At 35.5% G+C, this 17836-nt stretch overlaps 1 protein-coding gene across 2 annotated transcripts in view; it reads left to right on the top strand.

The window, feature by feature from the left end:
- Window positions 1-17836, top strand: part of LOC145259668 (cytochrome c oxidase assembly protein ctaG-like) — a 357953-nt gene that overhangs the window by 49602 nt on the left and 290515 nt on the right. For both annotated transcript variants that reach the window (XM_080117326.1, XM_080117327.1), the window contains exon 5: window positions 2164-2205. In XM_080117326.1, coding sequence (XP_079973452.1) covers window positions 2164-2205 — 42 coding nt within the window. The remainder of the gene's footprint in view (window positions 1-2163; window positions 2206-17836) is intronic.

The raw sequence follows: 17836 nt of genomic DNA, 5'->3' as shown, positions 1-17836 counted from the left end.
GAATGATAAAATTATTGTCCTAGAAAAGACGATATGATTCCATTTCTGTTTGATGAAAACTATTTTTTTTTTGTTGCAGATCATCTACTAGTTGGCCAGTTGAGTACAAATCCCAAGAGTGATAGGAGTCTTCTTTCTATCATGTCCGAAAGTGACACAATGTTCAACGAGCAAGATCGGAGATGCACTGCTGTACAACTCATGCTTTCTACTGATCAAAGTCATGACAACAGGACCATTGCCAGCACCCTAAAAATGCAAATCCGGACGCTTCAATGCACAGCTCAACAAAGTTTCCGGCCACGGTTACGGTCTTTGGTGTGGTTTCAAGTGAGGGCTACATCTTCTTCTTCAAAGTCAGCCTGAAAGTCAACATCAAAGTGTACCTGGATATGCTGAAGAATGTGGTGATCCCCTGGTGCAATCAGGTAGCCACTAGAAAACTCTTGGTGTGGCAGCAGGACTCGGCGCCGACCCACAAGTCCAAAGAGACCCAGGCTTGATTTCAGAAAGAGTGCTATGACTTTGTACCCTTCTCTCACTGGCTTTACACTCCTCCCCCAACCTGAACCCGACTTCTTTAGTTGTTCATATATCGAGAACATCACCAACATGACCTCCCACAACACTAAAGCCAGCATGATTACTGCCATCTGCTGAGTATTCGCCAAGCTCCTGCCAGCGTTCATGGAAAAGGCATGCTCCCAGTTTTGGACCCATGGTGGACCATATATATATATATATATATATATATATATATATATAAAACAGTAATTTACGAACACATGCTTTACAATAGTACCACTCGTGAACTTAGCCCGACTGTTCTAAGATTCGAATATCAGATCATATGTGCTATCTGAGGTTCAAATCCTAGAATCAGTCAAGCTACGCTGATGAGCAGTAGTACTGCGAAACACATGTTCGTAGATTACTGTTTTATAAGTAAAAATAATGAATAGATAAATAATATTTATTTATTTGCTTCTGTCCAAAAAATATGGGGGATTGTTCTAAGGAAAAATATTTTCCAGATATCCAAGGTTGGAGATGTTAATAATGGTATTCAATTATCGGTAAAAAATTAACACACATATATATATATATATATATATATATATATATATATATATATATATATATATATATATTAGTGTTGGGACGATTAATCGGAATCGAGAATCAGAAAAATTGGAACTTTTTGAGGTAGCGGAATCTGAAAAAATTTGTGCATATTTTCCAATGTCAAAAACAATTCTTTTAATTGTTTTTGTTTTATTGTATTTTGTTTAAAATAAAATTTTCCACTATTGGTAGTAATGTTAAAATAGTAAATATTAATTGATTTTAAACAACCAGTAAAACTAAAATCTATAGATCACCTCCCACAAGTGTATTTTTACATTTGAGAAAATTTATACACATTTAACATGTGTTTTTGCTGAAATCAAGAAAAAAAAAAAAAAATAATTTTATAGTTAAATATTTAGAGATTTATAAAGAATCGGAATCAGTAATTGTATCGAAATCGTGAATTTAGTATGGAATCTGTAATTGTATCAGAATCGGGGAAAAATACTGGAATCATCCCATCATTAATATATATATACATACATATACATTGGTTTTTATTATAGAGTGGATACTATTTCAGTATTTACTTCAACAGTGCTCAATACTTGAGTAGATCTTAGTTGTAATAATAGGATAAAATACACTGATAGCAAGTAAGCTACACAGAAATGTATGTGTTTCCTTCATGGGGAAAACCATCCACTTCATTGCCCTGATGATGTCTCTCAGAAATGAAACACAACGTTTGTGTAGCTTAATTGCCATAAGTATACTTTTATACTATATATATGTATGTGTTTGTGCAAGTTTTGAGATTCTTATAATTTCTGCATTTTTTTTTTTTTTTTTACACAGTGATCACCACTTATCAAGGCCTGGAAGCCACTCAGGGATAAGGGTTATTGCAAGTACATTAAGTTAGTGAGGAGATTTGCTGAAGTGTTTACTTAAGGGGGCGGTTCATTAGGAATTTGTTAACATTGGACTTGAAGACATCCAAGTTGTAGTCCGCATGTTGTTTTCTTTTTCAAATGAATATTGAAAATCATCAAAAGCTGAATAGAAAATCATTTTTATTTTATTTTTTAGTGTTTTTGTTTTGAGGAGCAAAGATTAAATCCCCACGAACAGGTAAGTTGGTTTTATTTTTGATTTTACTTATAATTCATAAATTTTACTTATAATTCATAAATTTTACTTATAATTCATAAATTCTGATTTGAAGACATTGACTTTCATTAAACATTTTAACATTTTTTTTTAACTCATAAAAAGATGAGGATTCAAAAAAAAAAAAAAAAAAAAAAAATGGAACCAGAAACTTTGTTTGTCACAGAAAATCCCCTGAAGGTGAAGTGATGAAACAATAAAACGTGGTTAGCAATAACAATATTTATGTCGTGTGTAATGTACGAGAGAAGATATTGTACACATGTGTAAAGAAATTGAAAGAATGCAGTGAGAAAGATAATGTTTGTATTCTGTTTTATTATGTAAACCGTTCCAGACAAGACATGAAGCCACTTGATGTAAGAAGCTAAAAATAAAGGTAAAAAATGAGCCAATGATAAGTGTTATATGGATAGATTCCCTCTTTGTCAGAAACATTGCTGATGGAGTGTGAGGACTAAAGGACACAATAAGGGAAGTGAGAGCTATGAGGCTGCTGAAAGTAAACCAAGATCCACTTTCTACTTTTTACATTCTGATTTCTGGATTTCCACTTCATGGTATCCAAATCAAATACGTTAGTTGTCCAATGATCAAAAGCTACATGTCTCCCAGTGGCACCACCTCGAATAAAAAGCTATCGCTAATTCTTTCTCAATAAAATGCCATGGATACTAGAGATATTCTCAGTTTTAGCCTGATGAACAGCCAAATTATTCAGCTTATATGGAGTTGTAAATGATAAATCATTTGTAATCCTTAAGTCAACAATTTGAATCAGCCTCATCGTATCTTACTGTTTTGTTTGAGGCTTTTATGCACAGCATAGACAATTCTTTGTTGTTTACTTTGCTCATTACAAAAAATTACATTTTCCATATATTTTGGTTTAGGTTAATTGTTAAAAACTGTGATGGTAATTGAGTTCCTGATGGCTTGCCACTCTTCTTTGACTATTTGAAGTGTTTTGATATTCTCCCAGCTGTACATTTAGCCAGCTGCGATAAAGGTTCCACCGTTTAGGGTACTGAATGTTCATTTTGATATTATGTTTAGTCTTGGACAAAGGTCTCATTGTATTTTACTGTTTTGTTTGAGGCTTTTATGCACAGCAGAGACGATTCTTTGTTGTTTATTTTGGGAAGATCAACTTTGCTCATTACTAGGGGTAGGACAACAGCATATTCTTTACATTGTTTTGACTCTCGAGTGTGTATCCGTTGATATCTTATATGCTTTTATGTAGAGTGATGTGGTTGTCGGTTGATTAACTGTGTCGGATATATACTCGAGAGTCAGAACAATGAAAAGCCCTAAAGAGTTTTCCATGTATTTTGGTTTTGGTTAATTGTTATAAAGTGTGAAAATCCTGTTGTATAAATGTGTACAAAGAATGGACACATCAGGAGTGTCGATAGGATTAGGGTAAAAATGGAAATACAGCACGATCCTGTTGACACACATTGGTTCTCATTAGATCACCAAAATTAAGCAACGTTGAATCTAGTCAATACCAGCTGGGTTACCATTTGAGAATACCAGGCGCGGTATGCAGGAGGATGTCGACACCTCTTTGCAAGAACTGAGAAAACCTAACCCTTGATCGGGATATGCATACAATCAGGAACAACTTGTAAACTTGATATTCCCATGAAACTTTCTCCTCTGGGGGAAATCGGTTCAACTTGCCTAGAGTGAATTCTGCTTGAAAAAAAATGGGTAAAAAAATACCTAGCTCACTAAGATGTGTAAAATCTCACATCTTGTTGGGTTGGCTAAGCTTGATAAAAAGAGAGTGGGCATCAGATGGTAATTGAGTTTCTGATTGCTTGCCACTGTTTTTTGACTATTTGAAGCATTTTGATATTCTCCTAGCTGTACATTTAGTCATAAATGTATTGAATCTTCATTTTGATATTATGTTTAACCTCGGACAAAGGTCTTCCACCTACGGTTTGAATTAAAAAGTGTGATAACTCTTACCATTGGATGATAAGACTTCCACTTTTGACACTGTGGATGATTACTTTAAGAATACCTGGTGAACTCAACTGAAACATGCTGCACAAGGAAGTTTTTCCTTGACTTTGGTGAGCAATGAATACCAAAATCGCATTCCTTGTGGGCAGAAATACTCCTTCTTGTCAATTGGTGGGCATTGAGATCACCAACTATAAGATGTTTGGAGTAGAGTTTGAATACTCCAACTATTTTTTTCTTACTCTTATTCACCCCAAATAAGACATACTGTCACATGAATGTTAGGGGGTTACTATTGGGAACCACACCTACAAGAACACTGTGTAGGAAGTTGAGCAGCAAGATGTCTGTTCACATTACATTTAAATTTCTGCATTTTAGTACAGTCAGGAAAGCAGGAAACAGGGATGGAATTCCAAAGTCTAGCAGTTCGAGAGAAGAAACTATTAGAGTAGAATCTTTTCTGGCATCCACAGATCTGAAGTGAAAAGGTGGGATTTTGTTGCTTGTCGAATTAGTTGAGAGTATTTATGTCGAGGGGCACAAGTGTTTCAAGTTTGTCAGAGCATATTCTATTAAAGTATCACCAACTATGAGACATTTGGAGTGAAGTTTGAATACTCCAATTATTGCATTTAACAGTCGTTGATCATCATCCACCCCTGCTAGTGGACTATGATATATTACAAGCCAAGGCAGATTCTACATAGAATATAGTTATTTTATTTAGTTTCTCCAGGAGGTTAGGCATAAGGTCAGGTGTGGATTTTGATGACAGTGTTTCTGTGAAAGAAATTGAATTTGAAATTAGCACGCTTAAGTTTTCAGTTTGTAATGTTAATCACTTGATCCCCCCCCTTAATTGGTTAAGTGTTATAAGAAAGTTAACGCTTTAATGGCATTAAACTGCTTTTAATATATATGATGACACTACTCTCTCGTACATTTTCTCAGTTACCTCTAAAAATTACATAATCATCAATGTAGCTTTCTGCATCTCTCAAAGAAGAATACTTTTGATGAAAATCCACGTATAAACCTGTTGTTGTGTTTTTTGAATTGATGGTTATGCATGCATAGGTATGGAATGTAACCTTTATTAGAGGAGAGTGTAAGTTTAAATTGGGACCTTTTGTTTTGTGTCTAAATCTCATTATACTGCGGATGTACAGGTTATTACTTAAGAAAATGTCAGCAAGAGTTATTAAAAGACACTAAATGGAAAAAATAAATAAATTTGGTTGAGATTAATTTTCTCAGTTACCTCTAAAAATTACATAATCATCAATGTAGCTTTCTGCATCTCTCAAAGAAGAATACTTTTGATGAAAATCCACGTATAAACCTGTTGTTGTGTTTTTTGAATTGATGGTTATGCATGCATAGGTATGGAATGTAACCTTTATTAGAGGAGAGTGTAAGTTTAAATTGGGACCTTTTGTTTTGTGTCTAAATCTCATTATACTGCGGATCTGTATCTCATAATTTGTGTCATCAAACACAGCATACACACCATTTTCAATTTGATGTACATCAATCTATCAGATCTCAAGATGAGCCGTTGTACTTGGTTCTTTTTTCACCAGAAATGATCATGGAACACTCTTGTTTTAAGCTTAGTGCCAATTACTTAGTGTCTTCCATACCAATTGTGGTGCAATCATTATGCAAGGGTTTCTTTTGGACATCAGCCATACCAGAGTGGTGATGACTTTTATCTTGAGTCGACCATATGCCATGAGAGAAAATATCAACATCTACAGGATGTAGATTTTAACTTTGAAATAGTATTTCTTTATCGTTTCTTGCATTAAGTGGCTTCATGCCTTGTCTGGAGTGATTTCCATAAAAAAAAGATCAGGAGAATAGTGAGAGAAAGTGAATAAGTATAGTGAGAGATACAAAGGAAATACAAAAATTGTCTTTTATGAAGTTGAACCATCAACCTGATAACTCTGAATCACAAAATTGTGCCTTCAAATTGAACCAAATAAAGTCCAGTTGATAAAACTTTGATTAAAATTACATATTGTATAAAAGGGACAAAAGTTCCAAGATTCCTTTCCATGAATAATATTGTAAAATATTTGTACTTATGACGACATTCACCTGGGGTGGGTTAAGCCAACTCTAAGTGAATTCACTGCATCACAAGTCAAAGTTGTTCCTCCAAGTCCAAATCTGTCCATTGCTGACTCCTCAAAATACTTCAGCTATTTGCAATTCCATCATTGCACATCTTGCTGATCAAGTCTCTACATAGTATTCCTGCAATTTATGTTCCTGATAGTAACCCCTTACACCAAAGTGGCACTGTGCCTTGTTTGGGGTGAAAATGTAATAATAAAAAAAGGTCAATAGGTATATCTCCTGTCTTTGTGATAACCATCTTTCATTCTTGTTAGCTCCTTACATCAAGTTGCTTCATGTCTTGTCTTGAGCAATTTCCATTAAAAAAATTTCAGATGCATCATTTTATGATAAACTTACATAGGAAACTGAGCCCCATGTTAAAAATTGAACAAATGTTTTTTTCAAATTATATTTTATATATATATATATAATTTGAAAATTTGCTGGTTAAATGATAATGTTCTGACCCTTATCTTTGAATGTCTTTTGACCTTGATGAGTGGTGATTCAGTAATAAAAAGAAAAAAAAGAATGATGAACAAAAACGATCAGTATCAATTTATTTTGGGAAGGAGAAGGAGTGTGTTGTGACATATTGGCTTCAGTATTAGTTGAGTCTTAATATATTTTTGCTTCTTGTTTCAAATTATATGATGACTCTTGTTTCTTTTGTTTTATTTTTTAAAAATAAATCCTGGTTAAGGTTAGATATTAGGATGGAGGTTTTTTTTTTTTGTGCGTGTGTGTGTGTGTGTGTGTGAAGGCAAAAAGGATTTCAAGAGATAAAGGAAGCTTCTCCAATAAAGTTCTGCCTCTTCTGCAACCTTCCACCTCTACACCTTTTGAAAAGTTGCCACCAGATGAGTCATCATGTTTGCAGGTTGGGAAACTAATGCCCCCTCCTCCTTGTTTCATCTATATTAGACAAACTCCACCCTTGTCTCCCATCAGTCACTTCTTAACATAACCCTCAATGGTAACTAATTTGAATTTGTTAAAATGGTATCCACACCCAAATTCTAACTAATTGGAATCCTTAGAATTTTCTCACCTTCAAGAGATAACTTAGTTCATGTTTTCAAAGGCATTCATTTTTAAAAGAAGCTTTTCTTTGAAAGACATGCTTTTATAACATTTAAACATTTTTTTGGGGGTGGGGGGGTGGGAAGGGGTTCTATATTTTCTTTCTTTCCTTCCATTGAATAAAATTGCATTCAGGTTATGTATTAGTCTTTCTCTTTCCCCTTGGCAGGGCAACTAGTCTAGAAGAAGGAAAACTTTGATATAACACTCATGACCAGATAGATTTTGGGTATGTATCACACATTGTGTCTCTTAATGGTCATCACTTACTTGATGGGGAGAGTAGGTTGTGTTTAAAGTTGAAGGCAGGTGTTATATATTTTTCCTTCCTTTGTTTCCTTCTACCAAATGAAATTTTAATCTTTCTATCAAGCTTTCGTAGGGCACCTAGTCTAGGAGAAAGAAAATTTGATCTTGTAACCAGATAAATTTCTGGTATGTGACATGCACCATATCCCTGAACAGTTATCATTTATTTGATAGAGATAGTAGGTCATGTTTTCCATATTGTATGATCACTTAAGACAAAACATGTCATGAAGCTCGTCTGATAATTTCTGACTCATCTTCATGTTTGAGAGTTGACTCTTTCTCTCTATTATAATGTGGCCTGATGGTCATTAATATGGTCTATTAAATTGGTAAACTGATTTGAAATTCAGTTAAATCTAGTCAGTTAATTGGCAAGGTTATGAACCTCCAATTTTCTCTAGTTTGTCTTCAGTGCATAGTTTATCAATATGTAATGAATTTTGGCATTAATGGTCCACAAAAGGGTTAATATACCATAATACAGACTGAAATGAAAATTTTGTCTAAAATTATCTGTTTCACCAGTGAAGGTTGAATATATGTGTTGCATGGATAGTAATTTGAGAATGATATAATGGATGTGCAATGTGATTCTTAAAGACAAGCTTAGATCTGATGACCTCAGAGGAAGATTAAACCTGGACAGTATAGAGAGGTATGTGTAGAACAGGAGATTTCGATAGTATGGTCACATTAAAAGAATGGATGAGAGTTCTTGAGTCAGTAGAGTTAGAATAGTTGAGGTAGCAGGTTCAGTTCAGAGGAGAAGGCCAAAGAAAACATGGGAGGAAGTGATAAGAATGAATGAGAGAAAAGGAGATAAATAAAGAACTGGCCAGAAATAGATCAATTTGGAATCAATTTCTAAAAGCTGTCCAACACATGCCAACATATAAAATGAATGCCAAGTCAAATCTAAACAGGAGATATCAATGGTATGACCACATTAAAAGAATGGATGAAAGTTCTTGGGACAGTAGATGTAGAAAGTTGAAGTAGCAGATCCAGTTCATGGGAAAAGGCCAAGGAAAACTTAGGAGGAAGTGATAAAAATGGACCTAGAAGAAAGAGAGATAAAAAAGACCCAACCAGAGATAGATTAGTTTATAAGTCAGTTTCATTGAAGGTATGTTAGAACCCATGCCAATGTGTAAAACAGTTGTTAAGCCGAATATTATGATGATGATTATAGGTTTGCATTTATGTTACTTTTTTTCTTTTATACATTTAACATCAATTTTCCCTTGTTCAGGGGTCAGACGTTTTTTGATAGTATGCAAACTTACTCTCCACTTCTCATGGTCCAGCAGGTCAGTAGTTTTCAAACTCCACTCTATGTGGTCTCGTTCAATCACTTACCTCCAAGTTTTTCTTGACTGCCCAACCTTCCTGCGATTTAGGACATTCATGCTTCTGCAATGGTTTATACAGGAAAAGGAATATTCCACTTAACCATACCAGCATCATTAGGATAACCTCCATGTTGGGTAAGTGTAGTGCTTTCAGTACATCTTCTGGCCTGATATGCTGGCTTTGACCAGATATTGCAGATCTATCAGTTCATCGATCCGCCATTGCACTGCAGACAAAGGAAAGATGACTGGATGAGGGCTCAGCATTCACTGCCATATGTCATGCCATTTCTGATACAGCTACTATATAATTTACCCCGGACAGTTTATGATGTTATCAGAAGCAAAAACTTATGATCACAAAACTTTGCCCAAGTTGCCTTTATTCTTATGGCCATACAGATTTCACATCTACCACCTGCACTCCACAAATCTCTTAGCAGAAAGAGTCTAATATCTCCAGGGTATTGTCATCTAGTGTATTCTCTTTGTGGAGACAACTTTCAATAAAATGCGCCTGTCTCCTGCATCTCTTACACTTGAAGTTAGGGTTAAGGGCAAACTTAACCTTCAGGTTGCTACACTTTTTATGAACCCACAGTGGGCACAGCTTACACTGTATTGCATTGCTTCTAATACCCTTCCAGCACACCAAGACTGTACCCTAATAAACAAAGTCTCAGACAGCATAGATATAGCACTCTCCCTCGATACTAGCGCACAAATACATGTATTTAGTGACTTCAATGTCCACCACAGTAACTGGCTAGGATTCTCAAATCACACAGACGTAGCTGGTAGCGCCACATATAGCTTCTCTATATCTCATTCCCTATCTCAGATGGTTACATTTCCGACACGTTTCCCAGACCAGCACGATCAACATGCCTCACTTCTAGATCTCTTTCTGACAACAGTTCCCAATGACTGTACAACAAATGCCCATAGCCCACTCGGGAATGCTGATCACGCTGTGATAATGGTAGAAATCAGCCTAAATTCTCGCCCTAAAACTGAAGACCCACTACTCAAAACAACGAGGTATTACAAAAAGGCTGATTGGGAAGCCATCAGGGAGCTCATCAGAGATGCCCCATGGCAAAATATGTTTACTCTTCCAGCGGAACAGTGTGCAAATGAGACAACTGAATGGTTCAAAACTGCTATTGAAGCACATGTTCCCGCACGGAAATACTATAGCAAGCCCCACTCCCCCCAATGGTTTACTTCTGCTTGTGCAGCTGCCATTTGTCAAAGGCAGCATGCGTTCCGCAGATTCAACCGACATAAGTCCAGCTCAAATAAACAGAAGTTTATAGAAGCTAGAAATAATTGTAAGAGAGTGATAGACACAGCTAAGTCAGATTACTCTGAAACCACCAGAAAGCGCATCGAAGCACAGAAATTAGGAACCCGGGATTTTTGGAAAATCTACAACAGCGTAGTTAATAATGGACAGTCAATTATTCCCCCACTAACAAACAATCATGAGGTTGCTTGCACGGCAACTGACAAGGCTAATCTGCTTGCCAGTCGGTTTGCCTCAAACTCAACACTGAACTCGGTACACCACTCACTCCCTGATTTTCCTCTGCGAACAGACGCCACACTTGACGACTTGAAAATCACCCCTTCTCAGGTACATGCTATTATAAAAAACCTAGACACCTCTAAAGCATGTGGACCAGATCTCATCCCGGCTGTGCTATTAAAAAAATGCTCTGCCGAGGTTGCTCCAGTTCTGTCCAAACTTTACAATAAATGCCTTAACGAATCTTGTTTTCCCGACTGCTGGAAAACCGCCTCTGTGGTACCAGTCTTCAAGAATTCTGGTGAAAGAACTGACCCACTAAATTATCGCCCCATTAGCCTCCTCCCGCTTTTCGCCAAAATATTTGAGTCCTTAGTTAATAAAGCCCTAGTCCAGCACCTAACAGCTGCTAAACTCTTGACTGACAAACAATATGGATTCAGGCAAGCCCGTTCAACAGCAGATATCTTAACTGTAGTTTCTGAACGTATATACCGTTCATTGGATAAAACAGGGGAGGGTAGAGCGGTGGCCCTTGATATATCTAAGGCTTTTGACAGGGTATGGCACGATGGTCTTCTAAGGAAAATTAGATCATATGGAATCACTGGAAGAATTCATAACGTAATTAAATCCTTCTTAAGTAATAGAAAAATCAAAGTTGTCCTCGACAGACGTACATCCAAACAATATGACATAAATGCGGGAGTGCCTCAGGGGTCTATCCTTGGACCTCTATTGTTCCTGATATTCATAAACGACCTCCCTGATAATATTGTTTCGGAGATGGGTATATTTGCCGATGACACCACTCTCTATAACAGATATGAGGGGAAAACAAATGAACACATATCCAAGAAAATGGCAGAAACACTAGAGGATGACCTCCAATCCGTAGTGGAATGGGGACAAAAATGGTTGGTCTCATTCAATGCTGCTAAGACTAAGCTTGTTTCCTTCAATAACTACAAGAAACCTTCTCTACCACCAATAGCAATGGCCAAGAACACATTGCCTGAAAGTACTTCTTTTAAACTCCTCGGCCTAACGTTTACAGGGAATATGAACTGGAATAGATACATTGATAGCATTGCCAAGGCTGCTGCAAGGAAGGTTGGCTCCCTCTACCGTGCTAGAAAACTACTTACGCCTGCCAGTATCCTATACCTCTATAAGGCAACCATTCGCCCATGTATGGAGTACTGTTGTCACATCTGGGCTGGTGCATCTGCTGCTTGTCTCTCGCTCCTGGACAGGGTTCAAAAAAGAGTCGCAAACCTGATAGGTCCTGAACTGTCATCTGGGCTTCAACCTCTGTCCCATCGACGAGATGTTGCATCCCTCTGCCTGTTCTACAAATACTTTAATGGTGAATGCTCTGACGAACTGCAAACACTTGTACCTCCCCGACGTAACTACCCCCGACAAACCCGACAAGCTACTAAGTCTCATCCCTTTACAGTGGAGATCCCTAGGTGCAAGAAAGCCTTTTACTCCAATAGTTTCTTCCCCAGAACTGCAGGTCTTTGGAACTCCCTTCCGGGATTCTGCTTTCCCAACTGCAATGATATGCAGAAGTTCAAGTGTAATGTTAACAAACATCTTTCTACTCTTCTCCCTTCATAATGACCCCGCTAATTAATTCCCTAATAGTAGCCCCCTGCTTCAAAGTGGCACTGTGCCTTGTTTGGGGTGAAAATTGAATTAAAAAAAAAAAAAAAAAAAACACAGAAGAAGGTATTGACCAGAGTCCCTTAGGAATTTTACATCAGAGCCACACCATCAAAAAGTTATTATAAAATCTCAATTTACACTTTTCTTCAAAACTTACAGCATCTGATATTCCCAAATAGTCACCCATTTGACCAGGCTCAATATTTCTTAACCCTATGTTAGTCCCATGGGGTGTGTTGTCACCCCAACTTTGCTTAAGTGCTCATAATTCCTAGTTGGCAACTTATTTCTTTTCCTCCCTCCTAGTACTCTCTTGACTCAGTGAGGGTATAAAACGCATGGTATGGCACAGTTGTGTCTCAGTTTTCCTTGAAGGTAGATATCGCTTTGTCCTTCTGAGGTGTCTAGTCACCCCAACTGACTAACGTAGGTAGGATTTTATGATTTATATATTTTTATATTTTTCCAGTGGAAATGAAAATTTGTAGATATAAGTGCATATTATGTATCATTAGGCTAATCTATAATATTTCATATGGAATTAAGATGTTTTGGTATTTTCTTTATCATAAGTTTTGATGGAATTATTTTATTTACAATTCATTACTCTTTTAGTCTTGTAACTATGAGCTTAGCTAATGTGATATCTTAATTTTTATTTAGTTTTATAATTTACTAGACTACCCGTGACCCGTTGGGTCAGTATGTTATATTAGCTATGGAATTCATGTATGAGTGTGACACTTGTGACGTAAATAAAATAGTTTTTTTGACATAACAGAAACATTTCTATGAAAGTATATTAAAATGAAAAAAGAATATAGATAGATTTCTATGAGTCGTTCTGTTTATTATAATTGATCATTTTTTTAAAAAAAATTTACAGTTACTGAATTATAAGTGGTTGGCCATACTTATAGGTAAATGTGCACTGAACAGATACCATAATACTTATTATAGTTAAATTCAAATTTTGATATATCTTTTTTTTTTTTTTTTTTTTTTTTTTACATCGTTCATTTCTGTATTACGTTTAAATTATTTTAAACCCCACTCTTCTGATGTTAAATAATAATTTTGAAATAATAACGTTAATATTTCAGTGCAGATCATGCGCACATGTGTAACCGGATGTCGTAAACCGGAAAGTGGGTTACATACATTGTTACAAGGTCATTTGAGTTTTATAATTATATAAATTTTATTGTATTATTTTATATTAATATCAACAAGCTATCGGCTATAGAGTGTGGTGTTGTCTGCAAATATACCCATCTCAGAGACAATTTTATCAGATAAGTCATTTATGAATATCAGAAATAATAACGGTACAAGGATCGATCCCTGAGGTCTTTTCCTCCCTCCAATGTAGGGTGGTAAAAAATGGGATCAAAAAGTGCTCAATACCGAAGTAGAGCTTTCTCTCTCTCTCTCTCTCTCTCTCTCTCTCTCTCTCTCTCTCTATATATATATATATATATATATATATATATATATATATATATATATATATATATAGAGAGAGAGAGAGAGATACACACATACACAAAATCAGTTTTATGTCTGTTTAAAATAAGCGAGATATCCTCCAAATCCCTAATACTACAATGGAGCCTAAAAGTTTGTCATTAACCGCGCACTATCTAAGAGTCGGTCATTGTATTCACCTTGTTAAGGTTTGTTTCCCCATTTAACTCACTTATACCATCATTAGTCGCCAAAATGGTCACTCCTACATGTAACCGTCATGTTACTTTTGCTTCCTCCCCCTCCTCCTCCCTGTTTCTAAAAATTTTTTACTTGTTGACAACATTAGATGGAGTTATATCCAGCTTCTTAAATCCGATCATATTTCTATATTAATAAAATTGAGACTTTACGTATCTGTGTGTATGTGGTTCTCGCATCAACGTAACTCAATAATATATTTTTTATTTATTGATTAATCAAATTCCCCAAAAAGTAGTTGTGTAAAATAAAATAAAATAAAATAAAATTATACTATTAAAAAAAGTAGTTACAAAATTAAATCCTGCAGGATGCATTTCAATTTATTCGTAAACAAGTCAGTCATTATAATTCTTTGTTAATAATCAGTGAGGGAGGAGGGGAAGAAAATAAAAAGAAGAAAAAAGAATTACTTTGCGATTCTTCAAAATTTTAAAGAAATTTTGGAAGCATTTAAGCTGTTAAATAGAAAGTCATTTATGGCTTTTTTTTTTAATTAATTAATTAATTAATTTTCTTTTATAAATCCTTATTTAGCAAAAGACTGAAAGTTTTAGAAGCATTTTACATTCAATAATTTTATACAAAGAGATAAAAATAACAGTACCTGAACCTTGGTTCAAATAATAATTTAGAGACCAAACGATACATTATAAATTAAACTCGAATATCACAATCCCATTGAAAATATTGTTCAAAACAAGTTAACGGCAGATATTTTTTTTTTTTTTTTTAAAGGAACAAAACAAAAAACGAAAGTAAAAAGACTCCCGAACAATGCTGGCAGATACGGTTAATAATAAATAAATTAAGATTCCTTGATATTTGAAATAGCGAAGTTTGATATTTGAAATATCTACTTAATTATTCCATCTGAATACAAGAAGATAATGACGCGTTTTTTTTTTCTTTTTTTTTTCTCCAGGCGTTTTGAAGCCTTCTAATGTTGTGTGTGTGTGTGTGTGTGTGTGTGTGTGTGTGTGTATGTATATATATATATATATATATATATATATATATATATATATATATATATATATATATATATATATATATATATATATATATATTTTCGCTTGTAAACACAAGCTGAACTGACCCGGCGCAGTCACGTGGACCCCATCCGAGTAAGCCAGTCAGCCACCACCCTAATCTTTTTGCCATTATCCCATTCCCTGTCTCTTTCTCTGCTGCTATGAATGTAAGAGTTAATCGCACGCGGCAATGTACCTCTCCCTCTGTCTACAACTGTGATAGAGAACGAACGTATATGAGAAGAACCGTGTTTAAATTTAAACATTTGAAATAAATACTAGCTGTCCTTATCCAGCATTTCCCGAGAAACTTTTTACTTTCATTTTTATTTGGAGTAAAAATACAACAAACAAAACAAAAACTATGCCGTTTTTATTTATTTATTTTACTGAATTATTTATTAAATGAAGGAGGGGGGATATTTTAAGATTTAAATTTAATTATTATCGTATGAACCCCCAATTGTTATAAAATTATAACTAATTTTTATAATGTTTTAATCTTTTTTTGAGTTGTCAAGAATTTTAAAGCAAGAAATGACTTTTTTTTCGACAATTTAGATGCTTCCAAAATCCTTTCGAAAGATCAAGGAGTAATTCATTTTTCTTTTTCAATTATTAGCAAAAGATTAAAATGGATGATTTGTTTATGAAGAAACAAAAGTATTTTGATGGATTTAATTTCGTAATTAATTGAAAAAAAATAGGATTTAAAAAATTTCGTTTTATTTTATACTATTTGAATTTTTTGTTATTTTAATAAATCTATTATTAGTAAATAAACGGCGAGAAACACGCACACACAGATTTATAATTTCATGAATATAGAGATCATAAAATATTGAAAGGTAAGTGTCCCACTGCTATTACATTGTGCTATCCTACCCCACAAAAAGTAATGGAACCGCCCATATAGTAGATATAATATCACGGCTGCTTTTAACGTTTCTACCGCCACAGTTAAGTTGTAATATTAAGAACCATCATCGCTATCATCATGTTCATCGTCCAATACCTTAGAAAATGGACTCGGACGAACTGTTTGCTTCATCTTTCGGATGCTTACAATCTCTCTCTCTCTCTCTCTCTCTCTCTCTCTCTCTCTCTCTCACACACACACACGCGTTCTATTCCGTTCTGCCCCCCCCCCATTTCACCTCTCATTCTCTTCAAACTGTTTGCTTCACTTCTCGGATGCCTACTTCGCTCTCTCGTTCTCCTGTCTTCCACACTTCCTCTCTTTCTCTTTCACCCCCTCTCTTTTGTGTGTTTTATCTGTCCTGTCCTTCCTTCTCTTGAATCTGTCCCGACCCCTGGTCTGTTCTGATACTACTAAATGTACTGTATTAAACGTTTTAGTTTTCGTATTTTAAGATCCCGCCCCATCCCTAAAGATTCTTAATTCACCCTCGGACTCTGGTTTCTGGTGTGAATTCACAGGTATCTTCATCCGCATTGCATCACATCTCTCTCTCTCTCTCTCTCTCTCTCTCTCTCTTTCTCTCTTTCTCTCTCTCTCTCTCTCTCACACACACACACAAATAGCGGACAAAAAATAAACACATTTTCATGCGAAAAAATGGATTCTTCTTCTTCTTCTTCTTCTTCTTCTTCTTCTTCTTCTTCGTTATTTTGAAATAATGAAACAAAAAAATATAAGTGACATGCCCATCTCTTACTTCGCTTTTTGAAAAGAAGCATAGTGTGTGACTGTGAAGAAAACATTTTTCCCAAATATATTTATTAACTGTGACCAAATTCTTAGATTCTCCCAATGTTGATGTCGTCCCAAGGAGAAGATGAAACAAGAGGAGAAGGAAGAGGGTAGAAAGAAATAAAATGGTTCTTTTATAGAATAGTGGCCTTTATAAAAAATACTATTTATCTTTTGGTTTAGGGTTAACACAACTGAACCATGATATACGGCGTTGAATTCTAACAACAAAATCCCTTTAAACTTTTCTATCCATCAATTTAAAAGCTTCAAAATGACTTTAAAATTTTCCACGTCCTGTACAAAGCAACGGGTTTTACAACAGTCTGGTAATAGTCTGCTGGTGTGGTAGAGAAGGAGAGGGAGGTGAGCATATGAGAGAGAGAGAGAGAGAGACAGAGGGACACACACACACACACACACACACACACACACACACACACACACACCCTCGTGATCCATAAGGCACAAGAGAGATAAACTTTATATTTGGGGGGGGGGGGGAACCTCCATGAGGTTAAGGAAACCTAATCATTAAAATCTTAAAGTATGCAGTTTGTTTCATTTTTTTGTGTGGCTTGTTTGTAAAGAAGGGAACGCCAAAAGATAAATATAGATAAAAAGACACGGGTGTGTGTGTGGGGGATAAAGTATAAAGTGGGTGTGTGGTGGTTCAGATCCCTGTGTTGAGTCCAAACCTTACCCCCCCCCCCGAAGTCCTGAATATAATTATCTTCTCTTCAGAAGGTTAGACACAATGTCTTGAGGACTGAAGAGGAAAATGAGAGTTCTATAAAATACATCATGCCACTCAACTAAGAAAATCGTTCATTGATAAAAGAAAGAAAAAAATAAAAACGATTGTTTCTGCACCTCATGCTTTTTTCTGGGATTTTTTTAGCACTGTATGGGTTAACAGAAGATACATCCTTAACAATCAATCCAACACAGTGGGGGTCATTTTGAAGTTAGGTAGTCCTGCTTCTGCTGGGCTCAAGTGTAGTTCTGTGTAGTTCTAAGAGGTCCACCCTCCCATGGTTTACTCGTTACT

The sequence above is a fragment of the Euprymna scolopes genome, chromosome 35 (assembly GCF_053919585.1).
Source record: "Euprymna scolopes isolate OS-2025 chromosome 35, ASM5391958v1, whole genome shotgun sequence".
In the NCBI taxonomy this organism is placed as follows: domain Eukaryota; kingdom Metazoa; phylum Mollusca; class Cephalopoda; order Sepiida; family Sepiolidae; genus Euprymna; species Euprymna scolopes.
Note: the sequence above shows the minus strand (reverse complement) of the source record. Positions and strands in the feature narration are given on the sequence as shown.